The sequence below is a fragment of the Lissotriton helveticus genome, chromosome 10 (assembly GCF_964261635.1).
Source record: "Lissotriton helveticus chromosome 10, aLisHel1.1, whole genome shotgun sequence".
Taxonomy (NCBI): domain Eukaryota; kingdom Metazoa; phylum Chordata; class Amphibia; order Caudata; family Salamandridae; genus Lissotriton; species Lissotriton helveticus.
The window spans coordinates 68770083-68793701 of NC_136071.1; the positions used below are offsets into that span (position 1 = coordinate 68770083).

The 23619-nt window shown below is 51.7% G+C and overlaps 1 protein-coding gene across 1 annotated transcript in view; it reads right to left on the reverse strand.

Moving 5' to 3' along the window:
- LOC144785895 (metalloproteinase inhibitor 4-like) overlaps positions 1-23619 on the reverse strand; it is a 75540-nt gene that overhangs the window by 41125 nt on the left and 10796 nt on the right. Inside the window, exon 2 of the mRNA XM_078664765.1 lies at positions 287-453. Within this exon, the coding sequence (XP_078520891.1) occupies positions 287-398 (112 nt within the window). The 5' untranslated portion in view covers positions 399-453. The remainder of the gene's footprint in view (positions 1-286; positions 454-23619) is intronic.

Sequence of the window (23619 nt, forward strand, 5' to 3'; positions counted from 1 at the left end):
TGACTATCTCTGCATCATTTCCATGTTCCTGACATGTCTAAAACGTATTCCACATCTCATATGGAATCCAAGCGATGCACACCTTTTCCATTGATGGCCCCTCCTGTGTGAAGCAAACCCCAGAGGAAATTGGACACAGGAACCTATTATCAACTGGGCTAGAAATATACAGGCTGTGAGTGGATCAATGCTCCTTGCATCTGGTTGTTGTTCTTGCTGATTCAGGTCCTGTGCAATGAAATATGAAGATAAACATGCCAACAAAATGTACTTTAGACATACTCACCGACGCTTGAATGACAGAAGTCTCTCTGCAAGTGTATCAAATAACAACTGCAGGCATCTGTAGGAGAGGGGGACAGAAGGAAGAGTAGAGCTGCTGCAAGCAACATCCACATCTTGCTACTTATGGCCGCTCTGTAGTCTGGAAAAGTACTGATGCTGTCGAAGAGTCTTTCAAGAGTAAGAAACAGAAACAATAACTTTTTAGAGGTGGTGACACTGTCATGACTCTGCCTTTATGCGGAAAGGGAACTGCTTAGTGATTGGTCATACAATTCTAACAGACATTACACTCACACACGCATTAAACCATGCTCAAAGTTACCAAGGCCACGTTTGTAAGTAGAGAAAATGTCAATTCCTAATCAAAGCAATTCCTCATCAAGGCAAGACACAACACATCTCTTCTACACATTCATTTTGTAAAGCACTCCACTTAAAATACTCTAAAACATGTGCATTTGGTACTCTACAATTCTCCAAACTCCAGATCTTGTCTCCACAAATCAGTACCCCTGATCCTCAAAAATGTAAATGGGACAGTGGGAGGGCATATTGAGACCTTGCCCATAGCTGAATGAACTCTCAGCAGTAAGTGGGTCTTGATGACAGTATTCCACTGCAAACTGGCATAATGGACTGAGCTTCTTCTTTTATCAATCCCCACTGATGAGGGGGGCTTTTTTCCTCTTTCCTACCAATCCTTTTCAGTTTATATAGCCAAGTATGAGATATGGGGTTTCATCCTATTACTCATTTGGGCTCAGAATGCATCAGAAAAAGAATGGAGAATTGATTGACAGGGAAGACAGAAAACTCCTACCTATTATATATATTTTTTAATAAATCATAGTGCCATCATCTGTGCATTGCTAACTTTCAGCTTGATTGGCATTTCCATTAGTGCAGAATGCAGATTGTGTGTTTGATGCTACTGGTATGTAGCCTCGCAGTATGTCCACAGTGTGCAACATGCACAAAAACATTTGTGTTATTGGGAGACTCCGGCAAAGTTTAGGTAAGAGAGACAAAAGAGACCCCGACTCCCGTACATTGATTTGTCAACTCTGCTGGACAATGTGGTCTGCAAGATGTACAGGTTTTTTCTATAGATATATTTTTGTACTTTGAGGTGGAAAATTGGAATCTTGAAAATCAAGTTTCTTCAATATGCACTCACTGTGGAGATTTAGGGCCCGATTACGATGGCGGTTTTCCCGCATCCTCCGGGCCGGCGGAAGCCACCGCCAGCCCGGAGGATGCGGGAAAACCGCAGCGGACTGAAAAAGACCCCCCGCCAGATTAGGATGGCTGGGGGGTCGTTTTTCAGTCCGCAGCTTTTCCGCCGCGGTCGCCTCCCATCGGTGGCGGAAAAGCACTAACATGGCTGGCGGTGTCTATCAGACACCGCCAGTCATATTAGGATGTCTGGAGGAACATGCCTTTACACGGCGGCATTTCCGCCGTGCAAAGGCATACGGATTTTTGTTTGGGGGCCCGTTGCGGGCCCCCAGGGGTGAAGGGGGGTGGGGGTGCACATGGGGGGTACCTATGGTACCCCCCTGCATTTGCCTGCGCAAAGCGGCAGGCGCAGCGTGGTGCCTGCCGCTTTGTGCATGCAAATGCACAACTTACATTTTTATCATTGCGGCGGGTGCTGCTTCAAGCAGCACCCGCCGCAATGATAAAAATACAGGATGTGACCGCCAGGGTGGCGGTCACATCCTAATTGGCACGGCGGGACCACCGCTGCCCCTGCGGACGGTCCCTCCTACTCTATGGTGGCGGACGGACTCAGGTCCGTCCGCCATCATAGTCGGCCCCATAGTTTGTACTAGCCTTGCGTGCCACTTCTGCATACATTCATGACTTAGGAGTCCTTCCAGTTTTATCACTAGGTAACTTTAAGTAATAAACAATACTCTTAAAAGTTACATGTTTAAATGGTACAAAGCTTGTTTTCACACCAGAACTCGACTTTTAGACTAGTTTTGTATATTCCCATTGCCCTTCAAACAGTTCCAATGGGAAGCAACATTTCCGTACAAAGGAAGTCATAGATCTGCACTGAAGGGTTCTGGCTGCAGCAGCACAGTATCAAGATTGACTAGCCAAGACACCGTGGGCCACGAGGAAAGTTATAAGAAGAAGATCAAGATGACTATTGCATCCCCACACTATGTTGAAGTTCATAGCCTGCTGGGAAATAGAATTCATCATGGGGGTGCTGTCACTTAGCGCATACTCAAGGGTTTGTGAAGGGACTCTCCAGACAGTGTGGATACTCTACAAGGACTACTAGCCTGAGATGGACTGCCCGCAATCAAGCCTGGAGTATTACTCCACCATGCTTGGCAAATTTTAGATGGTAAGCTATGTCTCCAAACTCACCTATTGGTAGCACTGATCAATCAATCAATCAGGAGTTTGTTAAAGCGCGACTACTCACCCATAAGGGTCTCAAGGCGCTAGGGGTGGGGGGGATTGGGGGGGTGCAGGTTCCATTCCATCAAGGAGGGGGTCTGTCGAAGAGCCAGATTTTGAGGTTTCTTGCGAAGATGGGGAGCGATGTTGTCTGTCTGAGGTGGAGCGGAAGGGCGTTCCATGCTTTGGCCGCGAGAAAGGAGAAGGAGCGTCCTCCCGATCTGGTCTTTCTGGTGCGGGGGACCACAGCGTAGGAAAGCTGGGCTGATCGTAGGGTCCTTTGGGGTGCGTGGAATTTGGGTCGGCTGTTCAGGTATGCTGGTCCGGTGCCGTGGAGGGCCTTGTGTGAGTGGGTGAGCATCTTAAAGGTGATTCTCGCCTCGACGGGGAGCCAGTGGAGTGTGCGCAGGTGCTGGGAGATTTGGCAGTGTTTTGGCAGGTTGAGGACCAGTCTTGCGGCGGCGTTCTGGATGTTCTGTAGCTTGCAGATGAGGTTTTTGTTTATTCCAGCGTAGAGTGCGTTGCCGTAGTCGAGTCTGCTGGTGACCAGGGCGTGAGTAACTGTCTTTCGGTGTTCGAGGGGGATCCATTTGAAGGTCTTACGAAGGAGGCGGAGGGTGTGGAAGCAGGAAGATGAGACAGAGTTGATCTGGCGGTCCATTTTGAGCTCGGAGTCCAGGATGATTCCCAGGTTGCGTGCGTGGTCTGTGGGGGTTGGCGGGTTTCCGAGGGCGGTGGGCCACCAGGTGTCACTCCAGGCGTCGGGGTTTGGGCCCATGATGATGGTCGGTCCATGGGAGTTCGGTGGTGTGGCTGAAAGTGATGGAGTTTCCTGTAGTGAAGAGGGGGTCGAGGGTGTGTCCTGCTGAGTGCGTGGGCTCGGTCACGATCTGGCGGAGTCCAATGTTGTGGAGGTTGTCCAGGAGGGATGTGGTGTTGGGGTCCAGTTGATTGTCGAGGTGGAAGTTGAGGTCTCCCAGCAGGGTGTAGTTGGTGGATGCGATGGCCTGTGGGGAGATAATGTCCGTGATGGAGTTGGCGAAGGGTCCGCGGGGTCCAGGGGGTCGGTAGATGAGGGTTCCTCGGAGGGCGGCGGTGGGGCTGGCCAGTATCTTGAAGTGAAGGTGTTCCATCAGTTCTGTGGACTCGTCAGGGAGTGTGCTCAGGCGGAGGCTGGATTTGTGGACGATGGCGATTCCTCCTCCTGGGTGGATGGGGCGGTCCTTCCTGGAGATCTTGTATCCTTGGGGAATGGCGATGGGGATGTCCGGCCCCGAGGTGGTGTTGGTCCAGGTTTCGGTGAAGAATGCTACGTCTGGGGTTGTGCTGTCGAGGAGGTCCCAGATTTCTGTGGCGTGTTTTTGGAGGGATCGGACATTGAGGAGGATGCATTGCAGGGTCTTCGGTTCGATTGTGTTCTTGTGGGCGGGTTGTGCTGGATCCGTGTTCTTGGCGGTGCTGCAGGTGTGCCGGCAGCGGTGACAGCTGAAGGGTCCATGGGTGTCGGCTGGTGATGCTAGCTTGCAGTTGTTGTTGCAGCCTGGGTTGAGTGCATGGAGTGCTGCTGGGTCGTAGCGTTGGCGGGGCGGAGGTCCAGGGTTCCTGGTGCTGGTCGCGGACGGGTCACAGACGTGCTTGCCTTTGACGCCCCTTCGGTGCACCAGCAGAGGTGCAGAACGGTGAAAGATAGAAAGGGGAAAAAAACGTGTGAAAACGAGTGAAGGAGCAGAGGGAGAGAAAGGGAAATGGGCAGAAATAAGGCGCAAAAGAGCAGAGGTGCAGAAAGGTGAAAGATAGAAAAGGGAGAAAAACGAGTGAAGGAGTAGAACGAAAGAAAGGAGACAGAGGTCCACTGGACCACCAGGGATGAGGCGCAGGGAAACCTGTGGGTGGAGGAGGGCCTCAATCACCAACACTCAAGAGTGCAGGGGCAGGGGCACCTCACTTAATGGTGGAGCTGCGAGGGTGGGAGAGCAATTTCACTGACAATGAGACAGTGGTCTTGCTCGCCTGTCCCCGCAGTGGCCGCCATTAAGTAGGGGTCAGGGAGGGCTGGACAGCTGGGAGGCGGGAGCGGGGAGGGGAGCTGGATTGGGCCGATCGTGCTGGGGGGGGGAGGGCCACGGGGGCAGCAGCGGCGGGGAAAGGTAAAGGGAGGAAAGAAGGGATAAAGAAAAAAGGGAAAATAAGCAGAAATAAGGCACAAAAGAGCAGAGATGCAGAAAGGTGAAAGATAGAAAGGGTAAAAAAACGAGTGAAAACGAGTGAAGGAGCTGAGGGAGAGAAAGGGAAAATAGGCAGAAATAAGGCACCAAAGAGCAGAGGTGCAGAACGGTGAAAGATAGAAAGGGGGAAAAAACGAGTGAAAACGAGTGAAGGAGCAGAGGGAGAGAAAGGGAAATGGGAAGAAATAAGGCGCAAAAGAGCAGAGGTGCAGAAAGGTGAAAGATAGAAAGGGGAGAAAAACGAGTGAAGGAGCAGAACGAAAGAAAGGAGACAGAGGTCCACTGGACCACCAGGGATGAGGCGCAGGGAAACCTGTGGGTGGAGGAGGGCCTCGATCACCAACACTCAAGAGTGCAGGGGCAGGGGCACCTCACTTAACGGTGGAGCTGCGAGGGTGGGAGAGCAATTTCACTGACAATGAGTCAGTGGTCTTGCTCGCCTGTCCCCGCAGTGGCCGCCATTAAGTAGGGGTCGGGGAGGGCTGGACAGCTGGGAGGCGGGAGCGGGGAGGGGAGCTGGATTGGGCCGATCGTGCTGGGGGGGGAGGGGCCGCGGGGGCAGCAGCGGCGGGGAAAGGTAAAGGGAGGAAAGAAGGGATAAAGAAAAAAGGGAAAATAAGCAGAAATAAGGCACAAAAGAGCAGAGATGCAGAAAAGAGCAGAAAGGTGAAAGATAGAAAGGGTAAAAAAACGAGTGAAAACGAGTGAAGGAGCTGAGGGAGAGAAAGGGAAAATAGGCAGAAATAAGGCACAAAAGAGCAGAGGTGCAGAACGGTGAAAGATAGAAAGGGGAAAAAAACGAGTGAAAACGAGTGAAGGAGCAGAGGGAGAGAAAGGGAAATGGGCAGAAATAAGGCGCAAAAGAGCAGAGGTGCAGAAAGGTGAAAGATAGAAAGGGGAGAAAAACGAGTGAAGGAGCAGAACGAAAGAAAGGAGACAGAGGTCCACTGGACCACCAGGGATGAGGCGCAGGGAAACCTGTGGGTGGAGGAGGGCCTCGATCACCAACACTCAAGAGTGCAGGGGCAGGGGCACCTCACTTAATGGTGGAGCTGCGAGGGTGGGAGAGCAATTTCACTGACAATGAGTCAGTGGTCTTGCTCGCCTGTCCCCGCAGTGGCCGCCATTAAGTAGGGGTCGGGGAGGGCTGGACAGCTGGGAGGCGGGAGCGGGGAGGGGAGCTGGATTGGGCCGATCGTGCTGGGGGGGGAGGGGCCGCAGCGGCGGGGAAAGGTAAAGGGAGGAAAGAAGGGATAAAGAAAAAAGGGAAAATAAGCAGAAATAAGGCACAAAAGAGCAGAGATGCAGAAAAGAGCAGAAAGGTGAAAGATAGAAAGGGTAAAAAAACGAGTGAAAACGAGTGAAGGAGCTGAGGGAGAGAAAGGGAAAATAGGCAGAAATAAGGCACAAAAGAGCAGAGGTGCAGAACGGTGAAAGATAGAAAGGGGAAAAAAACGAGTGAAAACGAGTGAAGGAGCAGAGGGAGAGAAAGGGAAATGGGCAGAAATAAGGCGCAAAAGAGCAGAGGTGCAGAAAGGTGAAAGATAGAAAAGGGAGAAAAACGAGTGAAGGAGCAGAACGAAAGAAAGGAGACAGAGGTCCACTGGACCACCAGGGATGAGGCGCAGGGAAACCTGTGGGTGGAGGAGGGCCTCGATCACCAACACTCAAGAGTGCAGGGGCAGGGGCACCTCACCAAACGGTGGAGCTGCGAGGGTGGGAGAGCAATTTCACTGACAATGAGTCAGTGGTCTTGCTCGCCTGTCCCCGCAGTGGCCGCCAGTAAGTAGGGGTCGGGGAGGGCTGGACAGCTGGGAGGCAGGAGCGGGGAGGGGAGCTGGATTGGGCCGATCGTGCTGGGGGGGGGCCGCGGGGGCAGCAGCGGCGGGGAAAGGTAAAGGGAGGAAAGAAGGGATAAAGAAAAAAGGGAAAATAAGCAGAAATAAGGCACAAAAGAGCAGAGATGCAGAAAAGAGCAGAAAGGTGAAAGATAGAAAGGGTAAAAAAACGAGTGAAAACGAGTGAAGGAGCTGAGGGAGAGAAAGGGAAAATAGGCAGAAATAAGGCACAAAAGAGCAGAGGTGCAGAACGGTGAAAGATAGAAAGGGGAAAAAAACGAGTGAAAACGAGTGAAGGAGCAGAGGGAGAGAAAGGGAAATGGGCAGAAATAAGGCGCAAAAGAGCAGAGGTGCAGAAAGGTGAAAGATAGAAAGGGGAGAAAAACGAGTGAAGGAGCAGAAAGAAAGAAAGGAGACAGAGGTCCACTGGACCACCAGGGATGAGGCGCAGGGAAACCTGTGGGTGGAGGAGGGCCTCGATCACCAACACTCAAGAGTGCAGGGGCAGGGGCACCTCACTTGATGGTGGAGCTGCGAGGGTGGGAGAGCAATTTCACTGACAATGAGTCAGTGGTCTTGCTCGCCTGTCCCCGCAGTGGCCGCCATTAAGTAGGGGTCGGGGAGGGCTGGACAGCTGGGAGGCGGGAGCGGGGAGGGGAGCTGGATTGGGCCGATCGTGCTGGGGGGGGAGGGGCCGCGGGGGCAGCAGCGGCGGGGAAAGGTAAAGGGAGGAAAGAAGGGATAAAGAAAAAAGGGAAAATAAGCAGAAATAAGGCACAAAAGAGCAGAGATGCAGAAAAGAGCAGAAAGGTGAAAGATAGAAAGGGTAAAAAAACGAGTGAAAACGAGTGAAGGAGCTGAGGGAGAGAAAGGGAAAATAGGCAGAAATAAGGCACAAAAGAGCAGAGGTGCAGAACGGTGAAAGATAGAAAGGGGAAAAAAACGAGTGAAAACGAGTGAAGGAGCAGAGGGAGAGAAAGGGAAATGGGCAGAAATAAGGCGCAAAAGAGCAGAGGTGCAGAAAGGTGAAAGATAGAAAGGGGAGAAAAACGAGTGAAGGAGCAGAACGAAAGAAAGGAGACAGAGGTCCACTGGACCACCAGGGATGAGGCGAAGGGAAACCTGTGGGTGGAGGAGGGCCTCGATCACCAACACTCAAGAGTGCAGGGGCAGGGGCACCTCACTTAATGGTGGAGCTGCGAGGGTGGGAGAGCAATTTCACTGACAATGAGTCAGTGGTCTTGCTCGCCAGTCCCCGCAGTGGCCGCCATTAAGTAGGGGTCGGGGAGGGCTGGACAGCTGGGAGGCGGGAGCGGGGAGGGGAGCTGGATTGGGTTGATTGTGCTGGGGGGAGGGGCCGCGGGGGCAGCAGCGGCGGGGAAAGGTAAAGGGAGGAAAGAAGGGATAAAGAAAAAAGGGAAAATGAGAAGAAATAAGGCACAAAAGAGCAGAGATGCAAAAAAGAGCAGAAAGGTGAAAGATAGAAAGGGTAAAAAAACGAGTGAAAACGAGTGAAGGAGCTGAGGGAGAGAAAGGGAAAATAGGCAGAAATAAGGCACAAAAGAGCAGAGGTGCAGAACGGTGAAAGATAGAAAGGGGAAAAAACGAGTGAAAACGAGTGAAGGAGCAGAGGGAGAGAAAGGGAAATGGGCAGAAATAAGGCGCAAAAGAGCAGAGGTGCAGAAAGGTGAAAGATAGAAAGGGGAGAAAAACGAGTGAAGGAGCAGAACGAAAGAAAGGAGACAGAGGTCCACTGGACCACCAGGGATGAGGCGCAGGGAAACCTGTGGGTGGAGGAGGGCCTCGATCACCAACACTCAAGAGTGCAGGGGCAGGGGCACCTCACTTAATGGTGGAGCTGCGAGGGTGGGAGAGCAATTTCACTGACAATGAGTCAGTGGTCTTGCTCGCCTGTCCCCGCAGTGGCCGCCATTAAGTAGGGGTCGGGGAGGGCTGGACAGCTGGGAGGCGGGAGCGGGGAGGGGAGCTGGATTGGGCCGATCGTGCTGGGGGGGAGGGGCCGCAGCGGCGGGGAAAGGTAAAGGGAGGAAAGAAGGGATAAAGAAAAAAGGGAAAATAAGCAGAAATAAGGCACAAAAGAGCAGAGATGCAGAAAAGAGCAGAAAGGTGAAAGATAGAAAGGGTAAAAAAACGAGTGAAAACGAGTGAAGGAGCTGAGGGAGAGAAAGGGAAAATAGGCAGAAATAAGGCACAAAAGAGCAGAGGTGCAGAACGGTGAAAGATAGAAAGGGGAAAAAAACGAGTGAAAACGAGTGAAGGAGCAGAGGGAGAGAAAGGGAAATGGGCAGAAATAAGGCACAAAAGAGCAGAGGTGCAGAAAGGTGAAAGATAGAAAGGGGAGAAAAACGAGTGAAGGAGCAGAAAGAAAGAAAGGAGACAGAGGTCCACTGGACCACCAGGGATGAGGCGCAGGGAAACCTGTGGGTGGAGGAGGGCCTCGATCACCAACACTCAAGAGTGCAGGGGCAGGGGCACCTCACTTAATGGTGGAGCTGCGAGGGTGGGAGAGCAATTTCACTGACAATGAGTCAGTGGTCTTGCTCGCCTGTCCCCGCAGTGGCCGCCATTAAGTAGGGGTCGGGGAGGGCTGGACAGCTGGGAGGCGGGAGCGGGGAGGGGAGCTGGATTGGGCCGATCGTGCTGGGGGGGGAGGGGCCGCGGGGGCAGCAGCGGCGGGGAAAGGTAAAGGGAGGAAAGAAGGGATAAAGAAAAAAGGGAAAATAAGCAGAAATAAGGCACAAAAGAGCAGAGATGCAGAAAAGAGCAGAAAGGTGAAAGATAGAAAGGGTAAAAAAACGAGTGAAAACGAGTGAAGGAGCTTAGGGAGAGAAAGGGAAAATAGGCAGAAATAAGGCACAAAAGAGCAGAGGTGCAGAACGGTGAAAGATAGAAAGGGGAAAAAAACGAGTGAAAACGAGTGAAGGAGCAGAGGGAGAGAAAGGGAAATGGGCAGAAATAAGGCGCAAAAGAGCAGAGGTGCAGAAAGGTGAAAGATAGAAAGGGGAGAAAAACGAGTGAAGGAGAAGAACGAAAGAAAGGAGACAGAGGTCCACTGGACCACCAGGGATGAGGCGCAGGGAAACCTGTGGGTGGAGGAGGGCCTCGATCACCAACACTCAAGAGTGCAGGGGCAGGGGCACCTCACTTAATGGTGGAGCTGCGAGGGTGGGAGAGCAATTTCACTGACAATGAGTCAGTGGTCTTGCTCGCCAGTCCCCGCAGTGGCCGCCATTAAGTAGGGGTCGGGGAGGGCTGGACAGCTGGGAGGCGGGAGCGGGGAGGGGAGCTGGATTGGGCCGATCGTGCTGGGGGGAGGGGCCGCGGGGGCAGCAGCGGCGGGGAAAGGTAAAGGGAGGAAAGAAGGGATAAAGAAAAAAGGGAAAATGAGCAGAAATAAGGCACAAAAGAGCAGAGATGCAGAAAAGAGCAGAAAGGTGAAAGATAGAAAGGGTAAAAAAACTAGTGAAAACGAGTGAAGGAGCTGAGGGAGAGAAAGGGAAAATAGGCAGAAATAAGGCACAAAAGAGCAGAGGTGCAGAACGGTGAAAGATAGAAAGGGGAAAAAACGAGTGAAAACGAGTGAAGGAGCAGAGGGAGAGAAAGGGAAATGGGCAGAAATAAGGCGCAAAAGAGCAGAGGTGCAGAAAGGTGAAAGATAGAAAGGGGAGAAAAACGAGTCAAGAAGCAGAACGAAAGAAAGGAGACAGAGGTCCACTGGACCACCAGGGATGAGGCGCAGGGAAACCTGTGGGTGGAGGAGGGCCTCGATCACCAACACTCAAGAGTGCAGGGGCAGGGGCACCTCACTTAATGGTGGAGCTGCGAGGGTGGGAGAGCAATTTCACTGACAATGAGTCAGTGGTCTTGCTCGCCTGTCCCCGCAGTGGCCGCCATTAAGTAGGGGTCGGGGAGGGCTGGACAGCTGGGAGGCGGGAGCGGGGAGGGGAGCTGGATTGGGCCGATCGTGCTGGGGGGGGGAGGGGCCGCGGGGGCAGCAGCGGCGGGGAAAGGTAAAAGGAGGAAAGAAGGGATAAAGAAAAAAGGGAAAATGAGCAGAAATAAGGCACAAAAGAGCAGAGATGCAGAAAAGAGCAGAAAGGTGAAAGATAGAAAGGGTAAAAAAACGAGTGAAAACGAGTGAAGGAGCTGAGGGAGAGAAAGGGAAATGGGCAGAAATAAGGTGCAAAAGAGCAGAGGTGCAGAAAGGTGAAAGATAGAAAGGGGAGAAAAACGAGTGAAGGAGTAGAACGAAAGAAAGGAGACAGAGGGCCACTGGACCACCAGGGATGAGGCGCAGGGAAACCTGTGGGTGGAGGAGGGCCTCGATCACCAACACTCAAGAGTGCAGGGGCAGGGGCACCTCACTTAATGGTGGAGCTGCGAGGGTGGGAGAGCAATTTCACTGACAATGAGTCAGTGGTCTTGCTCGCCTGTCCCCGCAGTGGCCGCCATTAAGTAGGGGTCGGGGAGGGCTGGACAGCTGGGAGGCGGGAGCGGGGAGGGGAGCTGGATTGGGCCGATCGTGCTGGGGGGGGAGGGGCCGCGGGGGCAGCAGCGGCGGGGAAAGGTAAAGGGAGGAAAGAAGGGATAAAGAAAAAAGGGAAAATAAGCAGAAATAAGGCACAAAAGAGCAGAGATGCAGAAAAGAGCAGAAAGGTGAAAGATAGAAAGGGTAAAAAAACGAGTGAAAACGAGTGAAGGAGCTGAGGGAGAGAAAGGGAAAATAGGCAGAAATAAGGCACAAAAGAGCAGAGGTGCAGAACGGTGAAAGATAGAAAGGGGAAAAAACGAGTGAAAACGAGTGAAGGAGCAGAGGGAGAGAAAGGGAAATGGGCAGAAATAAGGCGCAAAAGAGCAGAGGTGCAGAAAGGTGAAAGATAGAAAGGGGAGAAAAACGAGTGAAGGGGCAGAACGAAAGAAAGGAGACAGAGGTCCACTGGACCACCAGGGATGAGGCGCAGGGAAACCTGTGGGTGGAGGAGGGCCTCGATCACCAACACTCAAGAGTGCAGGGGCAGGGGCACCTCACTTAATGGTGGAGCTGCGAGGGTGGGAGAGCAATTTCACTGACAATGAGTCAGTGGTCTTGCTCGCCAGTCCCCGCAGTGGCCGCCATTAAGTAGGGGTCGGGGAGGGCTGGACAGCTGGGAGGCGGGAGCGGGGAGGGGAGCTGGATTGGGCCGATCGTGCTGGGGGGGAGGGGCCGCGGGGGCAGCAGCGGCAGGGAAAGGTAAAGGGAGGAAAGAAGGGATAAAGAAAAAAGGGAAAATGAGCAGAAATAAGGCACAAAAGAGCAGAGATGCAGAAAAGAGCAGAAAGGTGAAAGATAGAAAGGGTAAAAAAACGAGTGAAAACGAGTGAAGGAGCTGAGGGAGAGAAAGGGAAAATAGGCAGAAATAAGGCCCAAAAGAGCAGAGGTGCAGAACGGTGAAAGATAGAAAGGGGAAAAAAACAAGTGAAAACGAGTGAAGGAGCAGAGGGAGAGAAAGGGAAATGGGCAGAAATAAGGTGCAAAAGAGCAGAGGTGCAGAAAGGTGAAAGATAGAAAGGGGAGAAAAACGAGTGATGGAGCAGAACGAAAGAAAGGAGACAGAGGTCCACTGGACCACCAGGGATGAGGCGCAGGGAAACCTGTGGGTGGAGGAGGGCCTCGATCACCAACACTCAAGAGTGCAGGGGCAGGGGCACCTCACTTAATGGTGGAGCTGCGAGGGTGGGAGAGCAATTTCACTGACAATGAGTCAGTGGTCTTGCTCGCCTGTCCCCGCAGTGGCCGCCATTAAGTAGGGGTCGGGGAGGGCTGGACAGCTGGGAGGCGGGAGCGGGGAGGGGAGCTGGATTGGGCCGATCGTGCTGGGGGGGGAGGGGACGCGGGGGCAGCAGCGGCGGGGAAAGGTAAAGGGAGGAAAGAAGGGATAAAGAAAAAAGGGAAAATAAGCAGAAATTAGACACAAAAGAGCAGAGATGCAGAAAAGAGCAGAAAGGTGAAAGATAGAAAGGGTAAAAAAACGAGTGAAAACGAGTGAAGGAGCAGAGGGAGAGAAAGGGAAAATAGGCAGAAATAAGGCACAAAAGAGCAGAGGTGCAGAACGGTGAAAGATATAAAGGGGAAAAAAACGAGTGAAAACGAGTGAAGGAGCAGAGGGAGAGAAAGGGAAATGGGCAGAAATAAGGCGCAAAAGAGCAGAGGTGCAGAAAGGTGAAAGATAGAAAAGGGAGAAAAACGAGTGAAGGAGTAGAACGAAAGAAAGGAGACAGAGGTCCACTGGACCACCAGGGATGAGGCGCAGGGAAACCTGTGGGTGGAGGAGGGCCTCGATCACCAACACTCAAGAGTGCAGGGGCAGGGGCACCTCACTTAATGGTGGAGCTGCGAGGGTGGGAGAGCAATTTCACTGACAATGAGTCAGTGGTCTTGCTCGCCTGTCCCCGCAGTGGCCGCCATTAAGTAGGGGTCGGGGAGGGCTGGACAGCTGGGAGGCGGGAGCGGGGAGGGGAGCTGGATTGGGCCGATCGTGCTGGGGGGGGGAGGGGCCGCGGGGGCAGCAGCGGCGGGGAAAGGTAAAGGGAGGAAAGAAGGGATAAAGAAAAAAGGGAAAATAAGCAGAAATAAGGCACAAAAGAGCAGAGATGCAGAAAAGAGCAGAAAGGTGACAGATAGAAAGGGTAAAAAAACGAGTGAAAACGAGTGAAGGAGCTGAGGGAGAGAAAGGGAAAATAGGCAGAAATAAGGCACAAAAGAGCAGAGGTGCAGAACGGTGAAAGATAGAAAGGGGAAAAAAACGAGTGAAAACGAGTGAAGAAGCAGAGGGAGAGAAAGGGAAATGGGCAGAAATAAGGCGCAAAAGAGCAGAGGTGCAGAAAGGTGAAAGATAGAAAGGGGAGAAAAACGAGTGAAGAAGCAGAACGAAAGAAAGGAGACAGAGGTCCAGTGGACCACCAGGGATGAGGCGCAGGGAAACCTGTGGGTGGAGGAGGGCCTCGATCACCAACACTCAAGAGTGCAGGGGCAGGGGCACCTCACTTAATGGTGGAGCTGCGAGGGTGGGAGAGCAATTTCACTGACAATGAGTCAGTGGTCTTGCTCGCCTGTCCCCGCAGTGGCCGCCATTAAGTAGGGGTCGGGGAAGGCTGGACAGCTGGGAGGCGGGAGCGGGGAGGGGAGCTGGATTGGGCCGATCGTGCTGGGGGGGGGAGGGGCCGCGGGGGCAGCAGCGGCGGGGAAAGGTAAAGGGAGGAAAGAAGGGATAAAGAAAAAAGGGAAAATAAGCAGAAATAAGGCACAAAAGAGCAGAGATGCAGAAAAGAGCAGAAAGGTGAAAGATAGAAAGGGTAAAAAAACGAGTGAAAACGAGTGAAGGAGCTGAGGGAGAGAAAGGGAAAATAGGCAGAAATAAGGCACAAAAGAGCAGAGGTGCAGAACGGTGAAAGATAGAAAGGGGAAAAAAACGAGTGAAAACGAGTGAAGGAGCAGAGGGAGAGAAAGGGAAATGGGCAGAAATAAGGCGCAAAAGAGCAGAGGTGCAGAAAGGTGAAAGATAGAAAGGGGAGAAAAACGAGTGAAGGAGCAGAACGAAAGAAAGGAGACAGAGGTCCACTGGACCACCAGGGATGAGGCGCAGGGAAACCTGTGGGTGGAGGAGGGCCTCGATCACCAACACTCAAGAGTGCAGGGGCAGGGGCACCTCAATTAATGGTGGAGCTGCGAGGGTGGGAGAGCAATTTCACTGACAATGAGTCAGTGGTCTTGCTCGCCAGTCCCCGCAGTGGCCGCCATTAAGTAGGGGTCGGGGAGGGCTGGACAGCTGGGAGGCGGGAGCGGGGAGGGGAGCTGGATTGGGCCGATCGTGCTGGGGGGAGGGGCCGCGGGGGCAGCAGCGGCGGGGAAAGGTAAAGGGAGGAAAGAAGGGATAAAGAAAAAAGGGAAAATGAGCAGAAATAAGGCACAAAAGAGCAGAGATGCAGAAAAGAGCAGAAAGGTGAAAGATAGAAAGGGTAAAAAAACGAGTGAAAACGAGTGAAGGAGCTGAGGGAGAGAAAGGGAAAATAGGCAGAAATAAGGCACAAAAGAGCAGAGGTGCAGAACGGTGAAAGATAGAAAGGGGAAAAAAACGAGTGAAAACGAGTGAAGGAGCAGAGGGAGAGAAAGGGAAATGGGCAGAAATAAGGCACAAAAGAGCAGAGATGCAGAAAAGAGCAGAAAGGTGAAAGATAGAAAGGGTAAAAAAACGAGTGAAAACGAGTGAAGGAGCTGAGGGAGAGAAAGGGAAAATAGGCAGAAATAAGGCACAAAAGAGCAGAGGTGCAGAACGGTGAAAGATAGAAAGGGGAAAAAAACGAGTGAAAACGAGTGAAGGAGCAGAGGGAGAGAAAGGGAAATGGGCAGAAATAAGGCACAAAAGAGCAGAGATGCAGAAAAGAGCAGAAAGGTGAAAGATAGAAAGGGTAAAAAAACGAGTGAAAACGAGTGAAGGAGCTGAGGGAGAGAAAGGGAAAATAGGCAGAAATAAGGCACAAAAGAGCAGAGGTGCAGAAAGGTGAAAGATAGAAAGGGGAGAAAAACGAGTGAAGAAGCAGAACGAAAGAAAGGAGACAGAGGTCCACTGGACCACCAGGGATGAGGCGCAGGGAAACCTGTGGTTGGAGGAGGGCCTCGATCACCAACACTCAAGAGTGCAGGGGCAGGGGCACCTCACTTAATGGTGGAGCTGCGAGGGTGGGAGAGCAATTTCACTGACAATGAGTCAGTGGTCTTGCTCGCCTGTCCCCGCAGTGGCCGCCATTAAGTAGGGGTCGGGGAGGGCTGGACAGCTGGGAGGCGGGAGCGGGGAGGGGAGCTGGATTGGGCCGATCGTGCTGGGGGGGAGGGGCCGCGGGGGCAGCAGCGGCGGGGAAAGGTAAAGGGAGGAAAGAAGGGATAAAGAAAAAAGGGAAAATAAGCAGAAATAAGGCACAAAAGAGCAGAGATGCAGAAAAGAGCAGAAAGGTGAAAGATAGAAAGGGTAAAAAAACGAGTGAAAACGAGTGAAGGAGCTGAGGGAGAGAAAGGGAAAATAGGCAGAAATAAGGCACAAAAGAGCAGAGGTGCAGAACGGTGAAAGATAGAAAGGGGAAAAAAACGAGTGAAAACGAGTGAAGGAGCAGAGGGAGAGAAAGGGAAATGGGCAGAAATAAGGCGCAAAAGAGCAGAGGTGCAGAAAGGTGAAAGATAGAAAGGGGAGAAAAACGAGTGAAGGAGCAGAACGAAAGAAAGGAGACAGAGGTCCACTGGACCACCAGGGATGAGGCGCAGGGAAACCTGTGGGTGGAGGAGGGCCTCGATCACCAACACTCAAGAGTGCAGGGGCAGGGGCACCTCACTTAATGGTGGAGCTGCGAGGGTGGGAGAGCAATTTCACTGACAATGAGTCAGTGGTCTTGCTCGCCAGTCCCCGCAGTGGCCGCCATTAAGTAGGGGTCGGGGAGGGCTGGACAGCTGGGAGGCGGGAGCGGGGAGGGGAGCTGGATTGGGCCGATCGTGCTGGGGGGGAGGGGCCGCGGGGGCAGCAGCGGCGGGGAAAGGTAAAGGGAGGAAAGAAGGGATAAAGAAAAAAGGGAAAATGAGCAGAAATAAGGCACAAAAGAGCAGAGATGCAGAAAAGAGCAGAAAGGTGAAAGATAGAAAGGGTAAAAAAACGAGTGAAAACGAGTGAAGGAGCTGAGGGAGAGAAAGGGAAAATAGGTAGAAATAAGGCACAAAAGAGCAGAGGTGCAGAACGGTGAAAGATAGAAAGGGGAAAAAAACGAGTGAAAACGAGTGAAGGAGCAGAGGGAGAGAAAGGGAAATGGGCAGAAATAAGGCGCAAAAGAGCAGAGGTGCAGAAAGGTGAAAGATAGAAAGGGGAGAAAAACGAGTGAAGGAGCAGAACGAAAGAAAGGAGACAGAGGTCCACTGGACCACCAGGGATGAGGCGCAGGGAAACCTGTGGGTGGAGGAGGGCCTCGATCACCAACACTCAAGAGTGCAGGGGCAGGGGCACCTCACTTAATGGTGGAGCTGCGAGGGTGGGAGAGCAATTTCACTGACAATGAGTCAGTGGTCTTGCTCGCCTGTCCCCGCAGTGGCCGCCATTAAGTAGGGGTCGGGGAGGGCTGGACAGCTGGGAGGCGGGAGCGGGGAGGGGAGCTGGATTGGGCCGATCGTGCTGGGGGGGAGGGGCCGCGGGGGCAGCAGCGGCGGGGAAAGGTAAAGGGAGGAAAGAAGGGATAAAGAAAAAAGGGAAAATGAGCAGAAATAAGGCACAAAAGAGCAGAGATGCAGAAAAGAGCAGAAAGGTGAAAGATAGAAAAGGTAAAAAAACGAGTGAAAACGAGTGAAGGAGCTGAGGGAGAGAAAGGGAAAATAGGCAGAAATAAGGCACAAAAGAGCAGAGGTGCAGAACGGTGAAAGATAGAAAGGGGAAAAAAACGAGTGAAAACGAGTGAAGGAGCAGAGGGAGAGAAAGGGAAATGGGCAGAAATAAGGTGCAAAAGAGCAGAGGTGCAGAAAGGTGAAAGATAGAAAGGGGAGAAAAACGAGTGAAGGAGCAGAACGAAAGAAAGGAGACAGAGGTCCACTGGACCACCAGGGATGAGGAGCAGGGAAACCTGTGGGTGGAGGAGGGCCTCGATCACCAACACTCAAGAGTGCAGGGGCAGGGGCACCTCACTTAATGGTGGAGCTGCGAGGGTGGGAGAGCAATTTCACTGACAATGAGTCAGTGGTCTTGCTCGCCTGTCCCCGCAGTGGCCGCCATTAAGTAGGGGTCGGGGAAGGCTGGACAGCTGGGAGGCGGGAGCGGGGAGGGGAGCTGGATTGGGCCGATCGTGCTGGGGGGGGGAGGGGCCGCGGGGGCAGCAGCGGCGGGGAAAGGTAAAGGGAGGAAAGAAGGGATAAAGAAAAAAGGGAAAATAAGCAGAAATAAGGCACAAAAGAGCAGAGATGCAGAAAAGAGCAGAAAGGTGAAAGATAGAAAGGGTAAAAAAACGAGTGAAAACGAGTGAAGGAGCTGAGGGAGAGAAAGGGAAAATAGGCAGAAATAAGGCACAAAAGAGCAGAGGTGCAGAACGGTGAAAGATAGAAAGGGGAAAAAAACGAGTGAAAACGAGTGAAGGAGCAGAGGGAGAGAAAGGGAAATGGGCAGAAATAAGGCGCAAAAGAGCAGAGGTGCAGAAAGGTGAAAGATAGAAAGGGGAGAAAAACGAGTGAAGGAGCAGAACGAAAGAAAGGAGACAGAGGTCCACTGGACCACCAGGGATGAGGCGCAGGGAAACCTGTGGGTGGAGGAGGGCCTCGATCACCAACACTCAAGAGTGCAGGGGCAGGGGCACCTCAATTAATGGTGGAGCTGCGAGGGTGGGAGAGCAATTTCACTGACAATGAGTCAGTGGTCTTGCTCGCCAGTCCCCGCAGTGGCCGCCATTAAGTAGGGGTCGGGGAGGGCTGGACAGCTGGGAGGCGGGAGCGGGGAGGGGAGCTGGATTGGGCCGATCGTGCTGGGGGGAGGGGCCGCGGGGGCAGCAGCGGCGGGGAAAGGTAAAGGGAGGAAAGAAGGGATAAAGAAAAAAGGGAAAATGAGCAGAAATAAGGCACAAAAGAGCAGAGATGCAGAAAAGAGCAGAAAGGTGAAAGATAGAAAGGGTAAAAAAACGAGTGAAAACGAGTGAAGGAGCTGAGGGAGAGAAAGGGAAAATAGGCAGAAATAAGGCACAAAAGAGCAGAGGTGCAGAACGGTGAAAGATAGAAAGGGGAAAAAAACGAGTGAAAACGAGTGAAGGAGCAGAGGGAGAGAAAGGGAAATGGGCAGAAATAAGGCACAAAAGAGCAGAGGTGCAGAAAGGTGAAAGATAGAAAGGGGAGAAAAACGAGTGAAGAAGCAGAACGAAAGAAAGGAGACAGAGGTCCACTGGACCACCAGGGATGAGGCGCAGGGAAACCTGTGGTTGGAGGAGGGCCTCGATCACCAACACTCAAGAGTGCAGGGGCAGGGGCACCTCACTTAATGGTGGAGCTGCGAGGGTGGGAGAGCAATTTCACTGACAATGAGTCAGTGGTCTTGCTCGCCTGTCCCCGCAGTGGCCGCCATTAAGTAGGGGTCGGGGAGGGCTGGACAGCTGGGAGGCGGGAGCGGGGAGGGGAGCTGGATTGGGCCGATCGTGCTGGGGGGAGGGGCCGCGGGGGCAGCAGCGGCGGGGAAAGGTAAAGGGAGGAAAGAAGGGATAAAGAAAAAAGGGAAAATAAGCAGAAATAAGGCACAAAAGAGCAGAGATGCAGAAAAGAGCAGAAAGGTGAAAGATAGAAAGGGTAAAAAAACGAGTGAAAACGAGTGAAGGAGCTGAGGGAGAGAAAGGGAAAATAGGCAGAATTAAGGCACAAAAGAGCAGAGGTGCAGAACGGTGAAAGATAGAAAGGGGAAAAAAACGAGTGAAAACGAGTGAAGGAGCAGAGGGAGAGAAAGGGAAATGGGCAGAAATAAGGCGCAAAAGAGCAGAGGTGCAGAAAGGTGAAAGATAGAAAGGGGAGAAAAACGAGTGAAGGAGCAGAACGAAAGAAAGGAGACAGAGGTCCACTGGACCACCAGGGATGAGGCGCAGGGAAACCTGTGGGTGGAGGAGGGCCTCGATCACCAACACTCAAGAGTGCAGGGGCAGGGGCACCTCACTTAATGGTGGAGCTGCGAGGGTGGGAGAGCAATTTCACTGACAATGAGTCAGTGGTCTTGCTCGCCAGTCCCCGCAGTGGCCGCCATTAAGTAGGGGTCGGGGAGGGCTGGACAGCTGGGAGGCGGGAGCGGGGAGGGGAGCTGGATTGGGCCGATCGTGCTGGGGGGAGGGGCCGCGGGGGCAGCAGCGGCGGGGAAAGGTAAAGGGAGGAAAGAAGGGATAAAGAAAAAAGGGAAAATGAGCAGAAATAAGGCACAAAAGAGCAGAGATGCAGAAAAGAGCAGAAAGGTGAAAGATAGAAAGGGTAAAAAAACGAGTGAAAACGAGTGAAGGAGCTGAGGGAGAGAAAGGGAAAATAGGTAGAAATAAGGCACAAAAGAGCAGAGGTGCAGAACGGTGAAAGATAGAAAGGGGAAAAAAACGAGTGAAAACGAGTGAAGGAGCAGAGGGAGAGAAAGGGAAATGGGCAGAAATAAGGCGCAAAAGAGCAGAGGTGCAGAAAGGTGAAAGATAGAAAGGGGAGAAAAACGAGTGAAGGAGCAGAACGAAAGAAAGGAGACAGAGGTCCACTGGACCACCAGGGATGAGGCGCAGGGAAACCTGTGGGTGGAGGAGGGCCTCGATCACCAACACTCAAGAGTGCAGGGGCAGGGGCACCTCACTTAATGGTGGAGCTGCGAGGGTGGGAGAGCAATTTCACTGACAATGAGTCAGTGGTCTTGCTCGCCAGTCCCCGCAGTGGCCGCCATTAAGTAGGGGTCGGGGAGGGCTGGACAGCTGGGAGGCGGGAGCGGGGAGGGGAGCTGGATTGGGCCGATCGTGCTGGGGGGGAGGGGCCGCGGGGGCAGCAGCGGCGGGGAAAGGTAAAGGGAGGAAAGAAGGGATAAAGAAAAAAGGGAAAATGAGCAGAAATAAGGCACAAAAGAGCAGAGATGCAGAAAAGAGCAGAAAGGTGAAAGATAGAAAAGGTAAAAAAACGAGTGAAAACGAGTGAAGGAGCTGAGGGAGAGAAAGGGAAAATAGGCAGAAATAAGGCACAAAAGAGCAGAGGTGCAGAACGGTGAAAGATAGAAAGGGGAAAAAAACGAGTGAAAACGAGTGAAGGAGCAGAGGGAGAGAAAGGGAAATGGGCAGAAATAAGGTGCAAAAGAGCAGAGGTGCAGAAAGGTGAAAGATAGAAAGGGGAGAAAAACGAGTGAAGGAGCAGAACGAAAGAAAGGAGACAGAGGTCCACTGGACCACCAGGGATGAGGAGCAGGGAAACCTGTGGGTGGAGGAGGGCCTCGATCACCAACACTCAAGAGTGCAGGGGCAGGGGCACCTCACTTAATGGTGGAGCTGCGAGGGTGGGAGAGCAATTTCACTGACAATGAGTCAGTGGTCTTGCTCGCCTGTCCCCGCAGTGGCCGCCATTAAGTAGGGGTCGGGGAGGGCTGGACAGCTGGGAGGCGGGAGCGGGGAGGGGAGGGGAGCTGGATTGGGCCGATCGTGCTGGGGGGAGGGGCCGCGGGGGCAGCAGCGGCGGGGAAAGGTAAAGGGAGGAAAGAAGGGATAAAGAAAAAAGGGAAAATAAGCAGAAATAAGGCACAAAAGAGCAGAGATGCAGAAAAGAGCAGAAAGGTGAAAGATAGAAAGGGTAAAAAAACGAGTGAAAACGAGTGAAGGAGCAGAGGGAGAGAAAGGGAAAATAGGCAGAAATAAGGCACAAAAGAGCAGAAGTGCAGAAAGGTGAAAGATAGAAAGGGGAAAAAAACGAGTGAAAACGAGTGAAGGAGCAGAGGGAGAGAAAGGGAAATGGGCAGAAATAAGGTGCAAAAGAGCAGAGGTGCAGAAAGGTGAAAGATAGAAAGGGGAGAAAAACGAGTGAAGGAGCAGAGTGAAAGGAGACAGAGGTCCACTGGACCACCAGGGATGAGGCGCAGGGAAACCTGTGGGTGGAGGAGGGCCTCGATCACCAACACTCAAGAGTGCAGGGGCAGGGGCACCTCACTTAATGGTGGAGCTGCGAGGGTGGGAGAGCAATTTCACTGACAATGAGTCAGTGGTCTTGCTCGCCTGTCCCCGCAGTGGCCGCCATTAAGTAGGGGTCGGGGAGGGCTGGACAGCTGGGAGGCGGGAGCGGGGAGGGGAGCTGGATTGGGCCGATCGTGCTGGGGGGGGAGGGGCCGCGGGGGCAGCAGCGGCGGGGAAAGGTAAAGGGAGGAAAGAAGGGATAAAGAAAAACGGGAAAATAAGCAGAAATAAGGCACAAAAGAGCAGAGATGCAGAAAAGAGCAGAAAGGTGAAAGATAGAAAGGGTAAAAAAACGAGTGAAAACGAGTGAAGGAGCAGAGGGAGAGAAAGGGAAAATAGGCAGAAATAAGGCACAAAAAAGCAGAGGTGCAGAAAGGTGAAAGATAGAAAGGGGAAAAACGAGTGAAAACGAGTGAAGGAGCAGAGGGAGAGAAAGGGAAATGGGCAGAAATAAGGCGCAAAAGAGCAGAGGTGCAGAAAGGTGAAAGATAGAAAGGGGAGAAAAACGAGTGAAGGAGCTGAAAGAAAGAAAGGAGACAGAGGTCCACTGGACCACCAGGGATGAGGCGCAGGGAAACCTGCGGGTGGAGGAGGGCCTCGATCACCAACACTCAAGAGTGCAGGGGCAGGGGCACCTCACTTAATGGTGGAGCTGCGAGGGTGGGAGAGCAATTTCACTGACAATGAGTCAGTGGTCTTGCTCCTGATGACAGCAAACCCAGTTCAAGAGAGGAATACAACTACATCTTCTGAAAGTGACATTTTCTTGAATGTTTTCTACACAATCATTGCTATCTCTATATTGCCTCCTGCAATCCCTGAGAACTGCTTAGCATACATTGTAAGTTAAGCCAATTGAAGTAACTGGTGTGTTAAATACAAGCTTGCCTTTAGGTTTTCGGAAAGATAATAGCTGGTTGATTGCACCTGATTCAGTTATTGTTATTGATTTACCATGACCCAGCCTCAAATGACTAACAAATGTTGCTTAGAAAAAGTAATCTGCTGCATCATTGGGTCAAAGGTCAGGTGATCACTTTCTATGAAGTCATGTGGTCATACTTTGTTGTTTCTGCTACTTCAAGATATGATTGGAATGATGGGACTGGGTTATATATTCTCAAATATAGTAGCTGAGTTCTGTACTTCCATTCAACCTCCTGCACCCAATATTGTAACAACAGGCCAGCTATTCAATGGATGGAGGGAAAATAGCTTTGAAATGTTGAGTTTCTGTAGTTCTTATTAGACACCTGTTCTGATATTGCTCTTTAGTGTGATTTATACTGTTTGGCATTGAATTATTTAGCCTTTTTCATTATGTTACTGTCCTGTAATGGCAAATTTGGTAGTGGTGAAAACTTCAGAGAAAAACAGGACATTAAATATTGTGAAACGTTCTGAAGAATCTAATTCTATTCAGAACCAAATGTCGGATCAACCTGGGTTCCACTCCTGCATATTATGTAAATATATATATTATTTATTTGGATCTCTTGAATGGAAAAAGGAAACGTTGTGCAGTCTTGATGTCTGGAATTACATGAGAATTCTCTTCCCCAGGTTTACTTCTGGCAGAAGAATTGAACATTCAGCCAATATTGGTGTTTTTCAGTAAAGGATTTAATTTTAGTGGTTTGTATGTTTGTATGCATGAGTACTTGTACAAAGAATTGGCAAATTTACTTGAGGGAGTCATAAGTACAACGTGCTTACAGGTACCAGGGCATTACTCATATGGTCTTGGTGAACAGGAGCAAGAGACATGGGGCCAGATGTAGGTAGCCCAATACCGGTCGGAAACAGCCAAAAATACAGATTTTCGGCCGTTTCCGACCGGCTTTGGGCTATGGAGATGTAGGGGCTTAAAAAACATACAGATTCGGTAATTTTACCGAATCGGTAATTTTACAGAATCTGTAAAATTACAGAATCGGTAAAATTACAGAATCTGTAAATTTACAGATTCTGTAAATTGTACCGATTTGGTAAATTTAGCGATTGGTAAAATTATCGAATCTGTATTTTCAGATGTAGGTAGCACTTTTTGACAGTGCTACAGGCCTTTCAGGATTCGGTATTTACCATGTAATACAATTGCATGGTAAATAACGAACCCCTATGTACATGCACAT